This window comes from Sus scrofa, chromosome 14 (assembly GCF_054392235.1).
Source record: "Sus scrofa isolate SSC_HxYL_T2T_F1_AM1 chromosome 14, Sscrofa_HxYL_maternal_Yorkshire_Landrace_v2.0, whole genome shotgun sequence".
Lineage (NCBI taxonomy): Eukaryota > Metazoa > Chordata > Mammalia > Artiodactyla > Suidae > Sus > Sus scrofa.
Genome location: NC_139396.1, coordinates 46,539,056 through 46,564,761, shown reverse-complemented (window position 1 = coordinate 46,564,761; position 25,706 = coordinate 46,539,056). Strand labels below are relative to the sequence as shown.

Genomic DNA, 25,706 nt, shown 5'->3' with positions numbered 1-25,706 from the left:
TTAACGCTCTACTTAAAATCTTGATCTCTTTCAGACACAGAATTATTGAACACTTTATCATTTGCTGAGTCATTTGAAAATAGTTTCATGAGTTTTTAAACTTCCTAAGATGTGACCATCTCTATGCGCAGAGATTAGTTATATTACCCTTTTCCTATATATCATATATATAATCTTATATATATCCTAATATATATATATTACACAATGCACAGAGCTGTAACATACGTGATTTTCGCACAGTGATAGGCATATAGTAGATATTCAAATACATTTTGATGCATTGCCTCATAGTTAAGAACTTCAAGGCACTAATCTGTTTTGGCACATTTTGAAAAAAATCTGCAAAATCCATATTCAATGCCTTTCTTCCGTATTTGAGAACCACCTAGGATGATCTGGGAAGTCTTTAGGGACCTTCAATCACTCTCTCTTCTTAGATGAAGTACATTCTATTTAATTCCCTTGAACAAACTTTACAAAGAAATAAAACTCATTTCTCTCTTAGGCACACTTCTGAAAAAAATGGCTCAGAAGTCCTCCGCGTGGTAGACCAGAAGTAAGTTTGAGCCAGAGGGAGCCACAAGTTGGGGGAATATTGGGAAGACACACATGTTCACATTTGGCAGGAGTTTGTGCCATATTTCTTGCCCATTTGCAAAAGCAAAAAATTGAATTTGGAAGCTTTTGTTTAAGGAACCTTGGAACTATTTCCAATGTTTCCTTCCCCATGGAATGTGGAGGGACTGAAAATTTATTTTGGCAAGAGAGAGAGGAAACAAAGAAAAGGTAAACGCTGAGACAATACATAAAACTATCGTTTCATAATATTCCTAGCAAAGAAAATAGAAGAGTAAAAAATATTTGTGACCAGAGGAAAGGAGCCGCATGTGGGACATTTTTCATATTTAGGAATTTATATTACTCTACAAGGAAGAGAAGCAACTCAAAAGATCACTTTGTGGAAGAGATGAGCTCCAAGCTCTGGTGAAATGGTTGTTTCCAAAAGATTTCCAATGTTAAATCAAAAACGGGTTTCCTCTATATTCAGTATCCCTTAATAAACCATCATGGAAAAGGATATGGAAATACACAAACATACATGCATATGTATGTGCATGTATATGTCATACACACACACACACACATACATATACAATATGTGTAGGAGTTCCCGTCATGGATCAGTGGTTAACAAATCTGACTAGGAACCATGAGGTTGCAGGTTCGATCCCTGGCCTTGCTTAAGGGGTTAAGAATCCGGCGTTGCTGTGAGCTGTGGTGTAGACAGCAGATACAGTTCGGATCTGGCATTGCTGTGGCTCTGGTGTAGGCCGGCTGCTGCAGCTCTGATTAGACTCCTAACCTAGGAACCTCCATATGCCATGGGTGCGGACCCAGAAAAAAACAAAACAAAACAAAAAAGAGACAATATATATACATATATATTTATATACATACATATACACACATATATACACATACACACATACATATATATACTGAATCACTGTGCTACATACCAGAAACAAACACAACATTGTAAATCTATTCTTCAAATTAAAAAGAAATTTCCTGGCACTCCTGCTGTGATGCAAAGGGATCAGCAGCGTCACGGGAGCACTGGGACACGGGTTCGATCCCCTGCCTGGCACAGTGGGTTAAGGATCTAAACCTCAGCCACAGCCGTGGGGAGGCCAAAAATGAAGAAAAAAAAAAAAAGAAAAAAGAAATTTCCTTGATAAAAAATGCATCCCAGGAGTTCCCTGGTGGCTCAGTGGGTTAAGGATCCTATGTTGTCACTGCTATGGCTCTGGTTAGAGCTGTGACGCAGTTTCAATCCATGGCCAGGGAACTTCCGCATGCCACAGGTATAGCCAAAATAAAATGAAACAAAATGCATATCTATCCTTCATTAAAAAATGCACCCCAATAAATTAAAAGTGAGTGCATTTTCAGATAGAAAGAAGTAAATATAACCAGCACCTTGGCCAGAAAAGCCTTCATCATTGCTCTCAGAAACTGCAAGACCAGCTGATTAAGTTAGTTTTAAGAATGTGGAATATTAGTTAAGTACCAGTGGGAATATAAGAAAGTGAGAAAACCAAGCTGGTTGAAGGGGGAAGGAAAGACTACATGGAAAAGATAAAATTGTGGGGCTGAAGGGGTTAAACAATTTGGAGCAAGGCTGGGGAACAAAGCATGATCAGGAAGTGGCTGGGTCAGGGCACAGGGGAGAGAAACCCCCAAAGAAACAATTCTGAATGGAGGGCAGCCCGTGGCGTCAGGGAAGGGGAGAGGCACCAATACTAGCTATGGGGACAAATACAAAGAGTTAATTTCTAAATTGGAGAGAAACTGTAGCTCATCCGACCTGGAAGAAGAGAGATGAAAAAGCAAACTGGCGTAACAAGAGCGGTCCTGGGCTCATGGCTTGTATTCCTCTACATCCCAAGCCTAAGGCTGGACTGCAGAAGAGTGAGGATCAGACCACAGAAGACCACGGTTAAAGTAAAAAGAAATGTTGAAGTGCAGGACAGACATTTCCCACTCCAGGACTCCAGGCTGCTCTAGTGACAGTATTCCCATGGCCACCACAGCGGCGGCGGGGAATGCAAAAGAGGCAGACTGTGATGAAGGGTAAAGTGCCAGGTTATCTACCTTTGAAGTCCAAGAATTAAACCATGAGGGATGTGAGAGAGGCTGCCAGGGACCAAACCAGCCCCATCTGAGCACACAGCCAGGCCTCTTGTTTCCATGGCCACAGAGTGATATCGAACCACATGACCAATGGCATCTGGCCAATAGGATGTGGACAAAAGTGATGTCCATTTCCAGGATGGTCAACACTCCCTACAGGACCCTCTACGCTCTCACTTCCTACCTAGTGGCTGGAAGCGAGGGACCTCAAGTCCTACAGGATGCAGGGTCTCCGGGGAGCCTGGGCTCCCACATTCTCCGTGGATGCTTCCTAGGGAACACTGGACTTTGAGCAGGAAGCACACATGTACTGCAGGAAGGATGTGAGATGTAGGGGTTGGTTTGTTACAGCATCTGGAGACACCGACTCTAATACAAAGCAGAAGATGGATTTAGGTAACCGAAGGAACCAACCAGAGCCTGAATTCTTGGGAAGAGTCAAAAGCAGATCATCTGGGTGAGGGTGACAGTAGCAACGTCAGTGCAGTCAGATTAAAAAAAAAAAAAAAAGTGGGGTTTAAAATGGATAGTGCTTCATACAATTAAATTCATCCATTTGACAGGGTTGTTGAGTTCTGACAATTTTACAGACCCGTGTAATCGTGCGATCTACATGCATGTGCATCTGTATGTCTGTATATGGATATAAATATGTTGCCGTATGTTTCTATGAGTTTTCCGACCTGCATCAATTTCCACAACCACCCCTACAATCAAGTCCCAGAAGTTTCATCACCTCAAAGCCTCCCTTGTGTTTTCCCTTTTCAGTCAAAACATCTCTCTTCTCAATCGCTAGCAACCGCTGACCAATTTCCCATCCTCATACTTTGCCAGGATATCACATAAATGGAATCACACAAGATGCAGCCTTTTGGGGCTGGCGTCTTTCACTCAGTGGATTGCCTTGAAAGCCGATTTTTTAAAAATGCTATGAGACGGGGAAAATGACACAAGGGTGGGAAAGGCTGGTAGCTGATGGATCTGGGCCACTGGTTCACAGAGGTTCATTATTTCATTCCCTCTTTTTGCATAATTTGGGAAATTTCAATAATAAAAAGGTTTTGAATGTTGAAATCGTAATGTCTCTTATTTCCTCTGGTTGTATTATAAGTGTTGCCACTTAAAAGGAATCCAAAGAAATCAAAGACCTCAGACAGAAAAAAAAAATCTGGACTGGCTCAGCCTAGACAACCTGGTCTTGGAACAATGTTGGTCTCCTTACAAGAGGCAGGGAGTAAACAATGGATAGTTTCTTTGCTTTTCTTTTTTTATTAGAGTAGAGCTGATACAGCGTTGTGTCACTTTCTGTTGTACAGCCTAGTGAACCAGTCATACATATACACACATTCATTTTCTCCTGTTATATGTGGAATCTAAAATACGGCAAGATGAACCCATCCACAAAACAGAAACAGACTCACAGATATGGAGAACAGACTCACAGACGTGGAGCACAGACTCACAGATGTGGAGCACAGACTCACAGACATGGAGCCCAGACTCACAGACATGGAGCACAGACTTGTGGTTGCCAAGGGGGAGGGGAGAGGAAGTGCAATCGATAGTTTCTGAGTCTGCATTTTCAGGATCTGACAGTTTCCAACATCTAAAGAAACCAAGAAGCCGTGTCCTATTTCTCCAGAAAAAGCCAATATCAAACCTTTGCTCTGGACCAATCTGAGCATCCCTTAAGTTTCTGATGCAGAGGCTCAATAGCACAGAAATAGGCCAGTTCATTCTCCAAGATAAAACTTGCCTAAAATGAGGGAACCTACTGTAAAAAAATTGGATTTGGCCCCTTTTCCAAGGCGACACAGGTCTGGTAGGAGACAAGACCTAATTTGAGGCATGGGTACAGTCACCCCATCGGCGCAGCAGAAGACTCCCTCCAGCAGACTGCGGATGACACAGGAAGGCTTAAATCTTCCCCTCTCCATTTGTACTTGTCGGAAATATAAGCTCCCCTGAGTATTCCTGGCTGTTAATATAGTCAAGAGTTTGAAAAGTAGAATTAAAATAAATCTACCTCAAATCAACGGAAAAGGGCATCAGGTGCTAATTTTGGAGGCATCAAGGAATTGAATGAAGCTTTGGAAAGGGCACATTTTTCTGAGCAGCATGTTGGAAATCCAGGCAGCCCTGCCCTAGATGTCCCTTCTGGCAAAGAAAATGGGTAAATTCACCTTAAGAAAAGGCGGCTTTTCTTATACTGCGATTTTACTTAGAGTGACAAAAACTTTCTTTTCTTCTGAGAACCTATATTTCCATTTACCAAAGTAACCCCATTTTCAGAAATCTTTTCCCAACAAATCAGATCCGTAGTAACAAGATGATTCTCTTGTTTGATTAATTCTTGGTTTAAAAGATACTCAAGACCAAACTCTGAACTCACCATTTAGATGATGGGTTAATCCTACACCACACCCATTCCAGGGAATTTTCTTTCTTCCTTCCTTTCTTTCTTTTTTCTTTCTTTCTTTCTTTCTTTCTTTCTTTCTTTCTTTCTTTCTTTCTTTCTTTCTTTCTTTCTTTCTTTCTTTCTTCCTTCCTTCCTTCCTTCCTTCCTTCCTTTCCTTCCTTCCTCTCTCTCTCTCTCTCTCTCTCTCTCTCTTTCTTTCTTTTAACCTGCAGCATATGGAAGTTCCCAGGCTAGGGGTCAAATGGGAGCTGCAGCTGCCAGGCTATGCCACAGCCACAGCAATGTCGGATCCAAGCCGCATCTTCAACCTACCCTGCAACTTGCAGCAACACCAGATACTGAACCCACAGAGAGAGGCCAGGGATCGAACCTGTATCCTCAAGAACAATGGCAGGTCCTTAATCCACTGAGCCACAACAGGAAATTCCTGGGGAATTTTCCACATAGACTGTGTTGCTGTGCTTTATGATAGAGAATTAACATTATTCTCTTAGATTCTGGTTGCTTTCAGCATGTGTGTTTTGGTCCCTCAACAAACAGATTCTTCTGTTTCTTTTGTTTTCTCTGCACAGCATCTAGGAAGTGGTAACACACTTGTCTTCAGAGCCTAAAAACACCGTCTACCAGTAAGGAATGAAGAGTTCCCATTGTGGCTCAGATTAAGAACCCAACTAGTATCCATGAGGATGCAGGTTCAATCCCTGGTTTCACTCAGTAGGTTAAGGATCCGGCATTGCCATGAGCTGCAGCATAGGTTGCAGATGTAGCTCAGATCTTGTATTGTTGTGGCTGTGGGGTAGGCCTCAGCTGCAGCTCCCACTGGACCCCTAGCCTGGGGACTTCCATATGCCCCAAGTGCAGCATTAAAAAAAGAGAAAGAAATGCCTAGAAAACACTGGGAGATTATGGAGGAAGAATTTAAACCTGGAGCCAAAGAATCAGTAAGAAGGTAGGTATAAACTTCATTAAAAATTACTGTGTACATTGGAAAGAGAGTCTGGAATTCAACTATATTTCATTCCATGATAAGAAGGAAAAGTTTCCTTAGGATAATGGCCTCAGCGGGGGGGTAATCTGCCCCCCAGGGAGACACTGGGCAATGTCTGGAGACACTGGTTGATGTCACAGCTGAAGCAGGAGGAAGGTTACCAGTGAGCAAAGGATAGGCGCGTTGCTCAAAATCCTACAGCCACTGGAAATCCTATAAATCTTAGAACACCCTCTCCCCCCATCAGACACAGAGAGAGAGAGAGACAGAGAACAAAGTATTCAGTCCAGACAGTTGTGCTGGGAAACCTGCCTTAGGAGAAGAGCTGGGAACGAAAGGTAACCGGATCTGAGACACAGGGCCCCAGGTAAAAGGTCATTCTGCTTTCACATCGGCAAACCTGGGCTCCATCAACACACAGAGAGCCTTCTGGGGCTTTGAAATCGGTCATGATCTTTGACTTTAAATTAATCACCAAGTATGTACCAGGGTCGCTCACTGCGGCTTTGAGGATGCACAAGAAAGGAAAGAGGTCTGCTCACGTGGCCCTCACAGACGGCAAGACTGAGAGGGTCAAAGCACAATGATTTGAACAGCCGAATGCCAAGTGGTGGTGCAGTTTTATTAGAGAACAAATTAAAGCAAAATGATGAGGAGGAAGGGAGGGACCCTACCTGAGATGAAATAGTTAAAGGAGACTCACCAATACCTATGTATCTATGTATCTAGACAGCCAGCCATCATTCAGCCACCCATCTATGTAACCATTTACCCATGTATCTTTGTAGCTACCTGTCTACCTACCTATCTACCTATACGTCCATCCGCCCATCCACCCACCCATCCCCTATCATTTATCCATCCATTCATCATCTATGTATCTATGTATCTACTCAACTCTCATTCACCTGCCTTTCCACCCATCCATCTGTCCATCCACTCATCTATCTATCTATCCAGCGATCATCCATTATGTATCAATTATCTAGCTAGCCAGGTAGCTTTCCATCCATTTGTACTATCCCATCTTTGCCTTTCCACTTTTCTCACCTAATGTTGTTGAAAACTTTCATAGCAGAAAAGCTATACAGTATTCTTTTTAATTTTTCTTTTTCAGTCACACCTGCAGCATATGGAAGTTCCCAGGCCAGGGATCGATCGAATCTGAGCCACCACAGAGACAACCTCAGATCCTTAATCCACCGTGCCACAGCGGGAACTCCAGTATGCTGTGAATAGTATTACGTGAATGTAAATAATCAGTATCCCTTTAATGAGCACTTGAGTGATTTGTCGCTATGGTTCTGTTATCTTCTGCGTTGAAGGGCATGGGATGTTACCGTGGAAAATCTAAAAACAGTCTGAATGTTTCCTCCTGCTAAGTGACAAGTGACTCGCTTTTTCCTTACAAAAGGTTTTAAAATCTGGCACGTATCACTCACTCACATACACACACACACACACACACGTATATACAAATCATTAACTGAAATGAGATTTATGTAGTTTAAAGAAAAGAGTATATATCATACATAAACATTTTAAAAGACAAAAATGAACACTTAGGTATTAGCCCCCTGGCTAAGAACTAAAATTAACCCAGTATCTTTGAAGCCCCGTGCAAGTTTCCTCCCATGAATATCCTCACCCTCCCCACCAAGACCTACTAGTCTAAATTTTGTCTTCATCTCTTTGTTAATTCTTACAGTTTTACCTCAGTGAATGTGTGTATCCATCATCCAAGAACACGTTGTTAATTTGATGCCTCATTTTTAGTTTTGATTTTATGTACACATATTTTTCTGAAGCTTTCATCTACATTTAATAGTATACATCAGAGATCACCTACGTGGATGTCACTGAATCATTTTCATGAATATATGGGATTCCACTGTGGAAATACGCCAACATTCAGTTATCCATTAGCCTCTCCATGGTCATTTGGGACACTTCCATTTTTTTGCTATTAAAACAGTGCTGCTATGAATATTTCTAGATGCCTTCCAGAGAACAAACACAAGGGTTTCTCTAGATTCTATATCTTGGAAGGGGAAATTCTGGGTCATGGTGTATGCATATCTTTGATACTACTGGAAGATTTCCAATTATTTTCTAAAAAGGTTGTACCAATTTTGCCCTCCAGCAATAAATAGGCGCTTCCTCTGCTCCATATTCTCCACAACTCATGATATTATCAGACTGCCTGACTTTTGGCAATGTGGTAAAAATGAAATTAAAATACATAATTTGTTTGTTTGTTTATATGGAAGCTCCCAGGCTAGCGATCAAATCAGAGCTGCAGCTGCCAGGCTACGGCACAGCCACGGCAAAGTCAGATCTGAGGCACATCTGCAACCTGCACCACAGCTCAAAGCAACACCAGACCCTTAACCCACTGAGCGAGGCCAGGGATCAAACCTGCACCCTCATGGATACTAGTAGAGTTCTTAACTTGAGCCACAATGAGAACTCCCATAAAAATCATAAAAATGTATAATAGTTTTAATTTTTCTCTGATTTCTAGTAAGATGGGCTATCTTTTCTATTTATTGGCTACTTTGTTTTTCTTCTGTGAAATGTCTGCTCATATTTTTTGCCCATTTTTATTTTTGAATTATAGGTATACTTTATATATCCTGCATCCTAATTCTTTGTTGGTCTTTCTGTACTACAAATACCTCTTTCCATTATGGTTTGTTTTTTAATATAAAAAAGTACTTATTTTACTTTATTATTTATTGATTAATTGTCTTTTTAGGGCCACACCCTCGGCATATGAAGGTTCCCAGGCTAGGGGTCAAAAAGGAGCTGTAGCCAATGGCCTACACCACAGCCACAGCAATGCAGGATCCAAGCCACATGTGCGACCTACACCACAGCTCATGGCAATACTGGATCCTTAACCCACTGAGAGAGGCCAGGGATGGAACCCATGACCTCATGGATACTAGTCAGGTTCATTCCCATTGAGCCATGATGGGAACTCCTCCATCTTTTTCTATATAGACCAATAATACCCGCTTTCACTATGTTTACTCTGCTCCTTGTTTTTAATTTCTATTTTACAGTGCTTGGGTCTTCATTTCATGTGTTACTTTTTTGTTTCCTTTCTATATTTGAAATCTTCATTTATTAGGTTCAGTCCTCTTAAAAAATTCCTACTCATTTAGACACAGAGAAAAAATTTTTTTGGTTTGTTTCTTTCCAAATAAATTCTTCCTCCCTCTTATGTCTTTGTATTTTCTTCCTTCCTTCTGTCTTCCTTCTTCCCTTCCCTTCTGCAATATATTTACATAGATATACTGCCATTTCTTTTTATTTTTCTTCTTGTTTTTCTTTTTCAGCTGCACCAATGGCATATGGAAGTTCCTGGGCCAAGGATACAGTCTGAGCCACAGCTTCGCCCTGCACAGCGTCTGCAGCAATGCTAGATTCTTTACCTACTGTGCGGGGCTGGGGATCGAACTGGCGCCACCACAGAGACAAGCCAGCTCATTATCCCACAGTGCCACTGTGGGAACTCCTGCTATTTCTCTTTTCATCTGCTTCATGCCCAATGTGAACAACTCTGACCCACACCCAGGCTTTTCTATGTGTGTGAAGGCAACGGGGATGAATTCGACTTGACATGCTTTGTCTCACAAAATACACATCAACACTTAGAGTTTTCAACAACCTGGGATCACGGAGAGAGGAAGAAGGCTCAGTCAGGACTTTGAGGGATGAAATTAGGACGTGTCCCTCCTTTTTGTAGTTTTTCAGACTCTGCACCAGCATTCACTCAAGTGTGTGTGTGTGTGTGTGTGTGTGTGTGTGTGTGTGTGTGTGTGTTAAGACAGAGAAATGGAAGATGAGCGCGTTCATATTATACTTCTTCCATCTTCTAAGATAACTCTGGGCTTCAGATTATCCCTCCGGTTCATCTCTGGATCTGGGACACTTGCTTTGATAACGACAGGCATCCCTGGATGATCTCTTTGACCATCACCAATCCTTCAACTGCCCAGACGAGAAAGGGAAAAAGAAACACAGACATTGATTTTTCACCTTTGCATGAAGCATTCACAGCCTGGAGAGAAAAATATTATCTCACTCCTGTGTGTTCTCTTTCTTCTGCCTCTGAGTCATCTCAAACTTGTTATCTTATTTATGATGATTTCTGTTTGGGTAAATTCATCTCTGCCTTACCTCTGACCCTTCCGTCTTTGCTCCCAGCTGGGACTGACACAAGGGACAAACCCTGGTGACTGGCCCTGGTTCTCGCACAGTGTGGAGTGGATCAGTAGAGACATTCTGCTGGCATAAAAATTATCTTTGCAAACGGCTGTATCCACAGGGTCAAGTCAGCAAAGAGAATCCACAGCAGATAACTGACCAGAAGCACTTTAATACAGAGGATGAGGTACAGAGGGGCTGAAATTGCTGACAGAACAACTAGATGATGGTGATGCAGCCCAGATATTAATAACGGCAGGAAGTCTTGTCTCCTCAGCCCAGAAGGGCAAAGTAAGGCGGCCAAAACCAGTCAAAGAGGCCAAAACCAGTCTCCCTGTAGGCACTGGAGCTGTGCACGGGCCTGCCTGGTGGGAGGTGGAACCAGAGATGAAGGAGATTTCTGTCCAGAGTAGGGGACCAGGGAGCAAGAGAGAAAATCATCTGACTTCTCATCACCATGATTCCTACTGTTGGGTCTCATTGGCCAAACCCCATCAGAAGCCAAATCTGGGTAGGACAGGGCATCTGGGAAATGCAGGCGACAGAGGTGGACCTCCTGAGAATCACAGCACAGCAGGAGAAGGGTGAGGAATAAACCACAGAGCAAGTACCCCCAGGGCACCCACCCACCTCTGTTCTTTTGCAAGCAGGGCTTATTGATGAATTTTTATTTATTTTATTTTATTTTTGCTTTCTAGGGCTGCATCTGTGGCATACCGAAGTTCCCAGGCTAGGGGTCAAATCAGAGCTGCAGCTGCAGGCCTACACCACAGCCACAGCAAAGCCAGATCCAAACCGAGTCTGCAACCTACACCACAGTTTGCAGCAAAGCCACATCCATAACCCACTAATCGAAGGGCCTCATCGCACAATGGTTATGGGACCTCTGACTCCATAACCCACTGAGCAAGGCCAGGGATCGAACCTGTATCCTTATGGATACTAGTTGGGTCTGTAACCTGCTGAGCCACAACAGAAACTCCCTGAAATTTTGCTTGATTACTAATGACAACTTATGATCCCACCTATCTCTTGCTACCTAACAAACCACCCCAATATTAAGGGCCGAGAACACCACCGTTGTGTCATCCATCGTGATTTTACGTACTGGGAATATGAGCAAGGCTCAGCTAATGAGATGCTAGTTATTAGAGAAATGCAAATCCAAACTACAATGAGGTACCACCTCACACTGGTCAGAACGGCCATCATTAATAAGTCTGCAAATAACAAATGCTGGAGAGGATGTGGAGAAAAGGGAACCCTCCGCTACTATTGGTGGGAAGGTAAATTGGTACAACCACTATAGAGAACAGTATGGAGGTTTCCCGGAAAAAATAAATATAGAACTATCATAGGACCCAGCAATCCCACTCCTGGGCATCTAACCAGACAAAACTATAATTCAAAAAGATACATGAACCCCTATGTTCATAGCAGCACTATTCACAATAGCCAAGACATGGAAACAATATAAATTTCCATTGACAGGTGACTGGATTAAGAAGACGTGGTACACATCTTCTGAGTAGTATACACAATGGAATGCTACTCAGCCATAAAAAAGAAGAAAATAATGTCATTCTTAGCAACATGGATGCAACTAGAGATTCTCATACTAAGTGAAGTAAGTCAGAAAGAGAAAGACAAATACCGTATCACTTATACATGGAATCTAAAATACGGCACAAATTAACCTATCTACAAAACAAAAATAAACTCATAGACATGGAGAATAGACTTGTGGTTGCCAAGGGGGAGGGGAAGGGAGTGGGATGGACTGGGTTTTAGGGTTAGTAGCTACAAACTATTTCATTTAGAATGGATAAGCAATGGGGTCCTCCTGTATAGCACAGGGAACTCTACTCAGTCTCTTGAGCCAGACCATGACGGAAGATAATCTAAGAAAAGGAACACATATATACTATGACTGGGTCACTTTGCTGTACAGCAGAGCTAGGCACAGCACTGTAAATCAACTATACTTTAATAAAAAAAAAAAAAAGCCAGTGATAGGTCAGGCTGGGAGTATATGCCCTTGATATGACGCAGTGAAAAGGGCAATTTATCTCTGTGGTTTTTGACCCTCAGACCCATGGCTTTAGTCTCATCATGAGAAAAATGTCAGACAAATCCCAAATGAGGGACAGTTCCCCATAAGGTCTAAACAGGAAGTCTTGAAGTTGTCAAGGTCAACAAAAACAAAGAAAGTCTGAGAAATGGTAACACTCAAGAGAAGTTAAAAAGACAAGATTACTTGTCTGGAACAGAAATGGGTGTTCTGGGAGTTCCCACTGTGGCACAACAGAAACAAATCCAACTAGTATCCATAAGGACACAGGTTCAATCCCTGGCCTCGCTCAGTGGGTTAAGGATCCAGTGTTGCTGAGAGTTGTGGCATAAGTCGCAGATGCAGCTCAGATCCCACATTGCTGTGGCCGTGGTATAGACCCACAGTTACAGCTGTGATTCAACCCCTAGCCTGGGAACTTCCATATGTGTAGGTGAGGTCCTAAAAAGACCAAAAAAAAAAAAAAAAAAAAAAGATCAAGGGAATTTCACTAAGTGTAGGCTTTAGCAATTGATTAATTGTTACAAATGAATCATCCCAATGTAAGATATTAATAACAGGGGGAAACTAGCCTTGAGGCATGTGGCATTGTCCAGTACTGATTTCATAAGTTTTTGGCAAATCTAGGTCTATTCTCTAATAGAAGTTTTATTGAAAACAGATGGAACACACTCTCTTCTCTGTCTGCCTCTCACTCCACTCAGCTTCAGAAACAACTCCATTTATCCCCACTGGATGACCACAGGAGATTATAGTAAGAACAGAGGGAATTATTGAAGGAATTCACTGTGCTAGGCAGGGAAGAGGTGCTGGGGAAGCAGGCCGTCACATCTAAACCAAGGGCACCCCACCCACCCCAACCCTAATACTGTGCACTGCCAAGGCCAGCACTCCCATCGCTTATGAATTCTTGAGACCCACAATATACGTCTAACCAACCTTTTATTTATTTATTTTTCTTTGTTTTCTCTGCTGAGCCCAAGGCATGTGGAAGTTTCTGGGCCAGGGACTGAACCTACACCATAGCAGTGCTAACGCCAGATCCTTAACCACCAGGCCACTAGGGAACTTCTATTTATTTTCTTAAATTAGTCAGACTGGGATGTATTTCCAGTAACCAAGAATATTATTGGCTACCCCAGGGCATACTATACCTGAAACAGAATAAGGAGAGATCCTATCCTGGTTCAAGGCAAGTCCAAAGACTGCATCATTCAAGTGAATGAAGCTCCATATATTATTTCTTTTTCTTTTCCTTTAGGGCTATACCTGTGGCCTATGGAAGTTCCCAGGCTAGGGGTTGAATTGCAGCTGCAGCTGCTGGCCTATGTCACAGTCACAGCAATGCCAGATCCAAGCCACATCCGTGACCTATGCCACAGCTTGCAACAACGCTGGATCCTTAACCCACTGAGCAAGGCCAAGGACTGCACCTGCATCCTCGTGGAGACTATGTCAGGTTCTTAACCCGCTGAGCCACAATGGGAACTCCACACCTGTTATTTCTTTTTCTTTTTTTTTTTTTTTTTTTTTTTTTTTTTTTTGTCTTTTTGCTATTTCTTTGGGCCGCCCCCGCGGCATATGGAGGTTCCCAGGCTAGGGGTCGAATCGGAGCTGTAGCCACCGGCCTACGCCAGAGCCACAGCAACGCGGGATCCGAGCCGCGTCTGCAACCTACACCACAGCTCACGGCGACGCCGGATCGTTAACCCACTGAGCAAGGGCAGGGACCGAACCCGCAACCTCATGGTTCCTAGTCGGATTCGTTAACCACTGTGCCACGACGGGAACTCCCACACCTGTTATTTCTAACAAGCTCAAAACCTTCGGCAAAGTGAATTTCCCAAACCACCAAAGTCTATGTTGTGGACCTTATGAACCTCAGGCCCACACTGTACTTTTGTCAAATATTCTTATTTTATTCCCTTTCTCTTTTATAACTCTCCCCTTGGCAAGAACACCTACTTGATAATAATGCCTTATATGGAGATGGCTTTAGATCAGACCACAGTGCTGGGCACCAATTCTTTATTAATCCTTGAGTATTTAGCATTTCAAACTGTAAAGACTGCAGCCAAGTAAATATATTGGTTACTGATTAACACTATGTCCATTCATTCATTCAACCAATCTAAGAATATCTCTGCCATGGACAAAAGCACCCAGGCTTCTGAGTGCCGTGCCCCTGTTCTGCACCTTTCCACCTGCGTCTCCTGGAGTGTCCAAAAACCACGCTAATGCTGTGCAAATATGTGGCTCCAGATCTAACAACCAGAACTCCTTTGAAACTGACTTCCTGCGGGAAAAAGCAATGGAAGAAGAGATGCGGAGGATGAGCAAGAAAGAGCTCTGGAGTTCTTTTATTCTCCAGACGCATCATCAGGTAATGAAAGACTGAGGATGCTGCTGAAATTGGCTCTCTGTAGGGGAAGGAAAAGGGACCGAGTGGTGAGAACGTGGAAGAAAGGGCCCAAGTGCTGTGGGATGCTTCAGTTGTCCACTGGAAGGAACACATTTTCTGAAATTAAAAGGGACCCTTAGATGTCTAAGGAATGAAAGCATTTTCCTTTGTTTCCTTTGTGGAGGTCTGCTTTGGAAGGCACAAGCTCCAGGAACGAACAGAATTTCTAAGATGACAAACAGCCCCATCGGGGTTTCCCTCTTTGCAACGGTAAACACACAGGCGCACACACAACCAGCTATTTTTTCCAAACTGCCCTTATGGATAACTTGCATGACAAACCTTGAAATGAAACCGAGAATGAAAACCAAGCCCCTGTGTGCAGCCACGGGGTCACCGGGAGATCACAGGCACAGCGGTGATAGGCAGGTGGCAGTGGGTGGTCAATCACTGCGTGCATAGAACTTGAATTGCAGCTGCAGCAGGAGCCGATCTGAACAGGCTCCTTCCTGTTGGCGGCAGTTAATGTGGTCGCCTCCCTACCCTGGCCATCCTTAAGTAGCGATCGATGGCCGGCTGACAGCTGACCTACTAAACATGAACCCACCTCTGGACCACGTTAGCACTGTCACCCCTGAGTCTAGCAACAAAGTCAACATTTCAGAGGAAAGCACCCAAGGATACTTGACTGCATCTCTCAGGGTTATTTATAGCAGATGGCCAGATAGAGCAGGCCCCAGCTAATTCTAAATATTTGGAAGCTATGCTAAATTAGTGTCAAATTGACTTCATTAAAAAAGATATACAGTTTCATTATTTTCTGATTATGAGAATTCAAACTAAAGGCTGATGACATTGCCAGATCCAAGTTCCCTGCCAGCTGTCTTCATAAACAGATAAGACTTACTTGTAATTAGTGCATGTTAAGCATCCAGCAAGCACATTATTAATGAATGCCAGCTTTTAAAGAGATTGAAAACTGTGCCACCTTACCACGCTAAACACATGTTCATGAAATACTTACTGATTTCCCTTCCTATTGTTTTAGCCAGAAAAAATAGATTAAAACACACACACACACACACACACACACACACACACACATTTCTAATTGATGGACTCTGAAAAATGCACTCCGGCGATCACCCCAAAATTTTCCAGTCTTTTGACTTTACAAGTGGAGCCACCAAATCTAGATGCTTCACAGGCCTCTGTTTCTGAATCTGCCAAGATTTGGATCCTTCAGACTCTGCAGCCCAGCAGAGCCAACTTCTATAGGTTGTGCCACAGCTTGCAGAGGTTGGGGCCACCCTCAGAACTCAGATGAACACGTTTAGCAGGCAATCACTTGTGGCCAGATGCACAGCTTTCGGTGAAATTTAATTCTACACCTACAACTGCTTCCCCCCAAAAAACGGGATGTGGAGATCATCTCCTGGAGAGTTAAAGCTTCAAGGAGAGTCTGGCTTTCAACCCAGGGTCCAGGAAATCAACCAGCTGTAGGTGGCCAATGGAAAAAAATGGCAGAGCATGAAATCCTGTGAATTCCCCTTATTTAAAACCTTTCATTCCCATCAGCAAAATGTTCCTGGAGATGAGCAACCATCTTCACTGAGAATATTATATAAGAGTGTTAAACCTGGAAAATCCAAGCACAGAGCCAGGACACCATGCAGAGGGCCCATGAGCAGCTGAACCTAGGTCTGATTTCCAAAGGACAGAAGGACAAGATCATGAGGACTCAGTCCCACAGGTTTGCCTATGACCCAAAATCCCCATGTTTAATCCACAGATGCACTCTCAATATCAACCAAAGGTTTCACCTGCCAACAATCAGCCAAGTTCAATCCTTAGGTTAATTCTATCCACTGGTTCTGTTTCTTTGGTTGAGATTAAGAGGGAGTTCCCAACACTAGGTCACAATCAACAAAACTGAAATGTGCAAGAGAATGATTTCTTTCTTTCTTTTCTTTTCTTTTTGTTCTGTTTAAGGCAGCACCTGTGACACATGGAAGTTCCCAGGCTAGGGGTCAAATCAGAGCTGCAGCTGCCAGCCTACACACAGCCATGGCAACACTGGATACAAGCCGCATCTGTGACCTACAGTACGCCGTATCCTTAGCCCACTAATCGAGGCCAGGGATCAAACCCACATCCTCATGGACACTATGATGGATTCTTAACCTAGCCACAACAGGAACTCAAAGAATGATTCCCTTCTTCAACTCGTCTACCCCTTAATGAACACAGAAAGAAAGAAGTTTTTATTAAAAAAAGAAAGAAAGAAAAAATGTAGCTATTGAGCCCAGATGGAGAGGGAAAAGAGGGACTAATCATTATGGGATGAACTTTAAACCCCACATATATGAGTTCCCTGGTGGCTCACTGGGTTAAGGACCTGGTGTTGTCACTGCAGTGGCTCTGGTTGTTTCTGTGGTGTGGGTTCAGTCCCTGCCCAGAGAAATTCCACATGCCATGGGCATGGCAAAAAAACCAAAAACAAAACAAAAAACAAAACCCAAACTGCAGGTAAACATATCCCATGTCCAGTAACACTATGTTCAGGAATCATAACAAATTTGATTGGATCAAATTTGCTATTAGATCAAATGTCAGATAATGTAGCAATGTTAGGTCATATTTAGAGACCCAATAACCCTTAAACCAAATAGCTGTTACAATCAGACTTGTCTGTGTTTAAAACAAACCAAACAAAAAACAATCAAACCAAGGGAAGCAGCTTTTCTCACACACCATTTTCCAAAGAGAAACACACCCATTTTTTTTTTTTCTCCTAAAGCCCACAGTTACTCATCTTAAATGCCTCATCTTCAGTATAAGCTTAAGTAAGACACTCAACGAATTCTACCGTACATCCTTCACACTGTCTGCTCTTTTATAGGTTGCACACTAGGTTCTATTTCCAGAGAGAAACAAAATGATAAGTCTGAGGTTGGTACCACAGCATACTTAGAACTCTCGTGTTTGGAAGAGATTTTGAGTTGGCAAAACTGTATTCTCTATCCTTGCCGACAACTGTCGCCATCCCATTTGCAGACTCATTTCAACCATGAGCCATTCCAGTCTCCCAGAACCCGCAGAGAACCCCTAAGCTTAGGCAAAGGCAGAACATCAGCATCTCCTTGGTGGTTCTGGGATGGCCAGAAAAAAAACCCAATAATAAAAATATCTTCCCCACCCAACTGCCAACCCAGAGAGAGCCAACTGGCCTCTCTGTTTGACAGTGAAAATGGAGTTTGTAAAAGCTGGTGGGAGGCTTCGACCCGGGACAGCGCCAAAGCAGCTCTCTGGATGAAATAGACGGCGTCCCAGAATCACCCCTGACCTTGGCGCTCCTACAGGGAGACTCCCAAGGAACTCACCTCAGGGTGAAGCGGTCCTCGGTGGAGTTTCTGGAGATGGAAATGGGAAAAGTCAGCACATCTCCTTGCCTGACCGTCTTTGGCACGTACTGGACGGCCACGTTGTTATCCAAACGTAGTTCTCTCAGGGCTGGCCGGCTGTGGGTCTGGTAAAGAAACACACTCCCGATCCTCTGCAAGGGAGGCCCCGATTCATCGACATCCGGACGCATCCCTCCAGCTTTCCTGGCTTCGTCCTTGACACAGTCTCCACGCTCGTCCCAGTCCCCCGGCTGCACAGTGTAGTAGAGTTCCACGGGGCTGCCCTCGGAGGGCTCCAGCGACTTCTTCCTCCCGGCCACCACCGTCGGGGGGCTGAACCAGCTGGCCAGGAGCTCCAGCTGCGCCACGCACAGCCCCAGGGCCCCTTGCAGCCGGCAGCTGCCCCGCACCTCCCGGGTCTCCCGGAAAGCAAACACCCGCAGGCAGGGCAGCTTCTGCGCCTGCGCGGGGCCGGGGTCATCCCAGTCCCTGCCCACCACGTGGAACAGCACCTGCACCCGCGGCCGGCTCAGGTACACCTTGTCCCGCAGGATGTGCGCTTTCAGCTTCCAGTTCAGAGAAAATTTGCTGGTGAATCCAAAAGGGCTGGAAGGCAGCATCAAGTCCTGGGGTACCACTTGCTCAATGGCGAAAGGCCCATAGCTGGCATTCAGGACCGGGAGCCTCTTGGATTTGTAAATCAGGAAGGACTCCACGCGCGACTGCAGGCTGGAGTTTCTCATGATGTCCTGGTTGGCTTCCTTCAGGAAGAAGGACACGTCGGCGTGGTGGATGTGGTAGGTCACCGGAAGGTAGGTGGGCAGCAAGGAAAACCTCTGGATGCTTTCCAGGATGCCTCGGCTTTCCGCCACTGTCAGAAGGAATGGGGTTCAGGTGTTAGAAATTCTAGGGCAGGGTGAGCAGTACTGTAAGTGTCCCTGCACCCCCTTTGTAACTGACTGCTGTCTTTACACTAATTATGCAATTCTTTTTCCACAATGTCTTACTTAACTAATCTTGTTTTATTTGGGGGCCATACCTCCAGCATGTGGAAGTTCCTGCATGGGATCAGGGATCAAACCCACTGCCACAGCAGCGACCCAGGTGCTGCAGTGACAACGCCCAGTCTTTAACCAGAGGAGCCACCAGGGAACACCAAAATCAACTCATTTTATATTAGATATATTTCTTTAAAAATTTTTGATGCCACTGGAGTAAGCAGACAACAGGTATCATTGGCCATAGACAGAAGTTGAGCGTGCAAACAAAATTTAAAGTAATGCCTTTAGCAATGAAGTCCTACTGTACAGCACAGGGAACTATATCCAATCTCTTTGGATAGAGACCATGATGAAAGATAATATAAGAAAGGGAATGTACATACATGTATGACTGGGGCACTTTGCTGTGCAGAAGAAATTGGCACAACATTGTAAATCAACTACACTTTAATTCAAAAAAATCATTAAGGAGTTCCTGCCGTGGCTCAGCAGAAACGAATCTGACTAGTATCCACGAGGACGCATGTTTGATCCTTGGCCTCGCTCAGTGAGTAAAGGATCCACATTGCTGTGAGCTGTGGTGTATGTTGCAGATGCAGCTCGGATCCCGCGTTGCTGTGACTGTGGCTGTGGCTGGCAGCTGCAGCTCCCATTCGATCCCTAGCCTGGGAACTTCCATATGCCAAGGATGTGGCGGTAAAAAGACAAAAATAAATAAATAAATAATCATTGAAATTAAAAAAAAGAGAGATCCTCATGAGAAAGGTCTCAAGAATCCACTGGCATCCAAAAGACAAGGGTTTTCCCCTGAACTCAACCAGACAGACTGAGACTGGAAACAGGAATGACTTTCTCAGCATGTGGTTGGATGCCGCTGCGTCGCTATTCTAACTGACACCATTTCATGGTCTGGCAGATACACATGCTGCACTTAAAGACACACTGATCATTGGGAAATGACAAAAGATGTTAAGACGGTCCATCCTAAGTCACTTGGACATCATGGACTTTCCCCAGGGTAAAGCTGACCCATAGCAAGAAAAGACTTTGGTAGGGCAATGCTAGGAGGAACCCTCCAGAAAGAATGATGACGAGCTGACCACATCATGTGGCCTCCACGTGTCCCTACAACCCAAGAATCAGGGGAGCCCATCTCTTTCATGACAACCACATCCTTTGAAAAAGCTGTGTTGACACAAGGCACAGAAAGCATTCTTTTTTTTTTTTTCCCCCTCCCCGAATGTACCCTTCCCTCAGAGGGAAAAAAATCCAACATGTTGTTTTTCACAGTGTGCCTTACAGTCAGTAAGAAAAACACAAACATAGAAATTGCATAATTCAAGGACCAACTTAACAGGTCTTAGAAATGGAAACCATTGGCTCTGGGAACACTGGCTTTCTAGGCAAAGCTCCACAAGGTGTGAAGCCCTTCTCATGAATAGCCATGTAATTATCTCTGGTTATTTTGCAAGAAAAGCAACACAAGCCCTGGCATTCCCACGGCCAACCTGTTTCAGAGCCACACCTGAGCACGTTTTCTGATGCATGAGGCTTACTTGAGTCTGGACCCCTCTTGGCAGTTGTGTGTAAGCAGAGAAATTCAAGAATCAGAGAAAGAGTCTTGACTGTGGCTTTGCTGCACAGATCTCAAGAGAGAGCACTCAGGTCACTGAACCTTTCTGCTGGGCTGGTCTGTAGACACAGGTCATGGACTAGAGCTTGGAAACCCCAGCCAGTTCTAACAGTACAGAGCGCTATGCTGTGATCCATCCCACTTCCAGACAAGAAGCCAGCGTGATGTACACTCACCATGAGTTAACGGACAGCCCCAAGAGATGGGCTCTTTCAATCCCACGGCATCACTAAACTCAGGCCAGGCTGAGCCCCAGTTCAGCAATGAAGGCTTCTATGGTGCAGAACCATTGGAAACCTCCAATATCTGAGCAGTTTTCATTCACTCTCTCAGCGATTTCATACAATTCAAGCTAATAAACAGGAATTTCTTCTTTACCTGTCTTTTTAGGGCCACACCTGCGGCATATGTAAGTTTCTAAGCTAGGGGTCAAATTGGAACTACAGCTGCCAGCCTACACCACAGCCGCAGCAATGCCAGATCTGAGCCATGTCTGCGACCTACACCACAGCTCATGGCAACACCGATCCTTAAACCAGTGAGTGGGGCCAGAGAGCAAATCCAAATCCTCATGGATACTAGTCAGGTTCTGAACCCGCTGAGCCACAACAGAACTCTGGAATTTCTTTTTCAAAAATCAAAATATCGTAGACCTAACAAAAGACCTTCTCTGGATCACATTTTCCTTTATGTTCTAGAAATCGCTCAGGATTTATATTTATACATTATATATATATTATATATATATATATTATATATAATTATATATATATAATTATATATATATTTATATATATATTTTAATAAGCTCATATTTTTACATGTGAGTTTTCGTGAAAGCAAAGAACAGGCAGTGAATTTCACACTGATGATCTGGGTTCAAGTTGTCTCCTTCATCCCTTCTCTGGGTACCACCTCCCCTCGCCCACTTTGCTAACTACATTCCTTAGGATTTGATGGAAAAGGCACTTCTCTGGAATGCTGCCTTTGACTGTGTGATTCTGAGTCCTATGCCCCACTGATGACCTTCTGTATGTCCTGCTCTTCCCCATCATAGGGCTTTATGCTCTGCTGTAATTCCCTTTATGTCCCCGTGAATTATATGAAGTGAGCAGAGATGACATATGGGCCTTTTCTCCATTGTATTCATAATCCTTAGGAGAGCACCTGGCAAAGATTAGGTACTCAGTCAATATTCGATAAACAAATGATGCTTTCAGTATTACAAAAGGCAGATGATATTTTCATATCAGGATTTTATAGGTAGTCTCCTCTTCTTCCATCAGTCTATAATTAGACTCCTCCATCCTTTTATCCTATGTACGAGCTCCATATAATCTTAGGAATATGGGACTCAAGAAGGTAGGCACTTCTCTAGGTCCCTAAAAGACTTAAATCCATTACACAGTGGCCGTGATTCTTAAAAATACATCTTGGTGTCATGGGAGTGAAAAAGGTAGGCACAATGAGGTCCTTAAAAGACCTACAACCTGGGAGTTCCCGTTGTGGTACAGTGGTTAACGAATCCTACTAGGAACCACGAGGTTGTGGGTTTGATCCCTGGCCTTGCTCAGTGGGTTAAGGATCCGGCGTTGCCGTGAGATGTGGTGTAGGTCACAGACGCGGCTCGGATCTGGCGTTGCTGTGGCTCTGGTGTAGGCCGGCAGCTACAGCTCTGGTTGGACCCCTAGCCTGGGAACCTCCACATGCCGCGGGAAGCGGCCCTAGAAAAGGCAAAAAGACACACACACACAAAAAGACCTACAACCTGGAGTTCTCCTGCGCAGGAGGTTAAGGATCTGGATCTGTCACTGCTGTGGCTCAGGTTGCTGCTTGTGGTGCAGGTGAGATCCCTGGCCCAGGAACTTCCACATGCTGTAGGCAAAGCCAAAAAAAAAAAAAAAAAGACCTACACCCATCATACCCATTACACACCATCCCCTGAGTCTTAAAAATACATCTTGGCAACGCTCAGAACAATTACTTTGGGTTGTCATCACACCAGCCTGTCATTCACTGTAGATCCTGCAGAAGCCTAATAACTAGCTTGTAGATAGTTAAACATTAATCCCAGATGCAGAAGTTCTGTGAACTTTTCTGTTGAACATCTGACGCCTACTACTTGAGGGCTCCTACCTTAACTGTGCAACTAATTACACATTCTAAAGGCAGTGGCTTTGGGTCCTCTGACTTTATTTGGGAAAACAGTAAGGGGGTCACCATAGGCATCATGCAAAAGGAAGTGATTCTTAAGGTTTATTCTACAAACGACCTGTTTGTCTTTTCACCTGATATCTGACCTAATTGTTTATTGCCTAAAATTGCTCCGAGGATAAGCAATGAAGTCCTACTGTATGGCACAACAGGGAACTATATCCAGTCTCTTGGAGTAGACTGTGATGAAAGATAATATGAGAAAGGGAATGTAGGAGTTCCCCTTGTGGCTCGGCAGGTAAAGAACCCAAAAAAGTCCATGAGGATGCAGGTTCGATCCCTGGCCTTGCTCAGTGGGTTAAGGATCCCAGATTGCTGCAAACTGTGGTGTAGGTCACAGATGCAACTTGGACCTGGTGTTACTGTGGTGTAGGCTGCAGCTGCCATTCCCATTCAATGCCCAGCCTGGGAATTTTCAAATGCCACAGGTGCAGGCATAAAAAGAAAGAAAAGAAAATGAATACATATATATATATATATATGTATGACTGGGTCGCTTTGCTGTACAGCAGAAATCGGCACAATGTTGTAAATCAACTATACTTTAATAAAAGCATTTTTTTTTAATTTTAAAAAAATGCTCCAAGGAGTTCCCTGGTGGCTCAGTGCATTAAGAATCCAGCATTGTCAATGCTGTGGCCAGGGTTCAATCCCTTCCCAGGGGACTTCTGAATGCCGAGGGCACAGCCAAAAACAAAACAAAACAAAACAAATGCGCCAAGTTGACCTAAAGCAAGTGCGATTTCCTTTATCTTTTTTTTTTTTTTTTTTAGGCCCCACCTGAGGCATATGGAAGTTCCCAGGCTAGGGGTCGAATCAGAGCCACAGCCGCCAGCCTACACCACAGCCACAGCAATGCCAGATCTAAGCCACGTCTGCAACCTACACCACAGCTCACGGCAACATCGGGTCCTTAACCCACTGAGGGATCAAACCCACATCCTCATGGATACTAGTCAGGTTCGTTACCACTGAGCCACAACGGAAACTCCCTAATTTCCTTTTTCTATCATTCCTTTTTTTTTTTTAAAACAAAACTCAAAAAATACAGTTCCACAATGCAGAGGATGGACAAGAGTAAAACTCATTATCCTTGAATCCCTACATGGATGGGGAGGACATTATTATAACCTAAGAACACCAATCCCACATAAAAAAAAGAGCAAGGGGTCAACAAAGAAGCTGCACGTGGTAAATCTCAGTTAATAACCCATGAAGAAAGAAAATTACATTGGATTTTGGTGCCTTGGCTTTAGAAGCTTATGTGAGAGAAACTGACATATTCACATCTTTAAGAAACTCAGTGGCCTCCCAGAGATTTTGGATTAACATTTCGAAAAGATAATTTCCTCTAAATAATACTTTTAAGAAACATGAAGAAGATGGCAATCTGAGCACAGACCTTTAAAGTTTCCCCTGAGTGGACTCAAAAGCAATAACTAAGGGAACGTGATAATAAGCAAAAATCTGCTCCTGTGCTGAAAAATCAGTGCAAAGTGCACGCCTTGGATTGCGAGATTTCCTGAGAAATCATAGGAGATGCAAACCCTCCCGTAGAAAATAGAGCACAGTTAGGGTTGCCACGGAAAATACAGAAACCCAGTTATGCTTCCATTTCTAATTAATGGAAATGTTGCATGGGGCATGCTTATCATTTAAAAAACAAACAAATGAGGAGCTCCCACTGCGGTGCAACACAATTGGTGGTGTCTTAGGAATGCTGAGACTCGGGTTCGATCCTGGGCCAGCACAGTGGGTTAAGGATTCGGCGTTGCTGTAGCTTAGGTCAAGACAGTGGCTCAGATCTGATTCCTGGCCCAGGAGCTCCATTTGCTGGGGGGGCAGCCAAAAATGAAAAAAAAAAGAAAAAGTTTGTTATTAATCTGAAATATGAATGCAGCAGAGCCTCCTGTACCACTGTTGGCTAAATCTAGGACCCCTAAGCATGATGTCATAGAAAGAAGATACTAGCCTGGTAGAACTACCCCAGTATTTCTAAGAGCAAAGGCTATGCATTCCAGGAATGACCCGCCCTTGGTAATAGTCCTGATGCTGGTTGCCAATGATGTTTGTAATCAGGTGCATTGAAGGACTCAAGAGTGAGTCGGAAATACCATATGATATCACTTATATGTGGAATCAAAAATATGACACAGATGAACCTATCTACAGAACAGATTCTCAGGCATAGAGAACAGACTTGTGGTTGCCAAGGGGGAGGAGGAGGTAGTGGAAAGCAATGGAGTTTGAAGTAACTTACAGTTAGAATGGATAAGCAATGAGATCCTACTGTATAGAACAGGGAACTCTATCCAGTCTCTTGGGATAGACCATGAAGGAAGATACTGGAAGAAAGGAATTGGGAGTTCCCATTGTGGCTCCGGGGGTTAAGAACCCAACTAGCATCCATGAGGATGCGGGTCCAATCCCTGGCCTCTCTCAGTGGGTTAAGGATCTGGCACTGCCCCAAGCTGTGGTGCAAGTTGCAGATTCAGCTTGGATCTCGTGTTGCTGTGGTTGTGGTGTAGGCCTGTAGCTGCAGCTCCAATCCATCTGTAGCCTGGGAACCTCCATATGCCACAGGGGCAGCAGTAAAAAGAAAAGAAAAGAAAGAAAGGAAGGAAGAAAGGAGGGAGGGGAGAAGCAAGAAAGGAAGAAAG

The 25,706-nt window shown here is 43.9% G+C and overlaps 1 protein-coding gene across 3 annotated transcripts in view; it reads right to left on the bottom strand.

The window, feature by feature from the left end:
• The window catches only part of TMEM132D (transmembrane protein 132D), a 771,513-nt gene that overhangs the window by 545,575 nt on the left and 200,232 nt on the right, over nt 1-25,706 (bottom strand). For all 3 annotated transcript variants that reach the window (XM_021072330.2, XM_084994331.1, XM_084994330.1), the window contains exon 2: nt 18,178-19,069. In XM_021072330.2, coding sequence (XP_020927989.1) covers nt 18,178-19,069 — 892 coding nt within the window. The remainder of the gene's footprint in view (nt 1-18,177; nt 19,070-25,706) is intronic.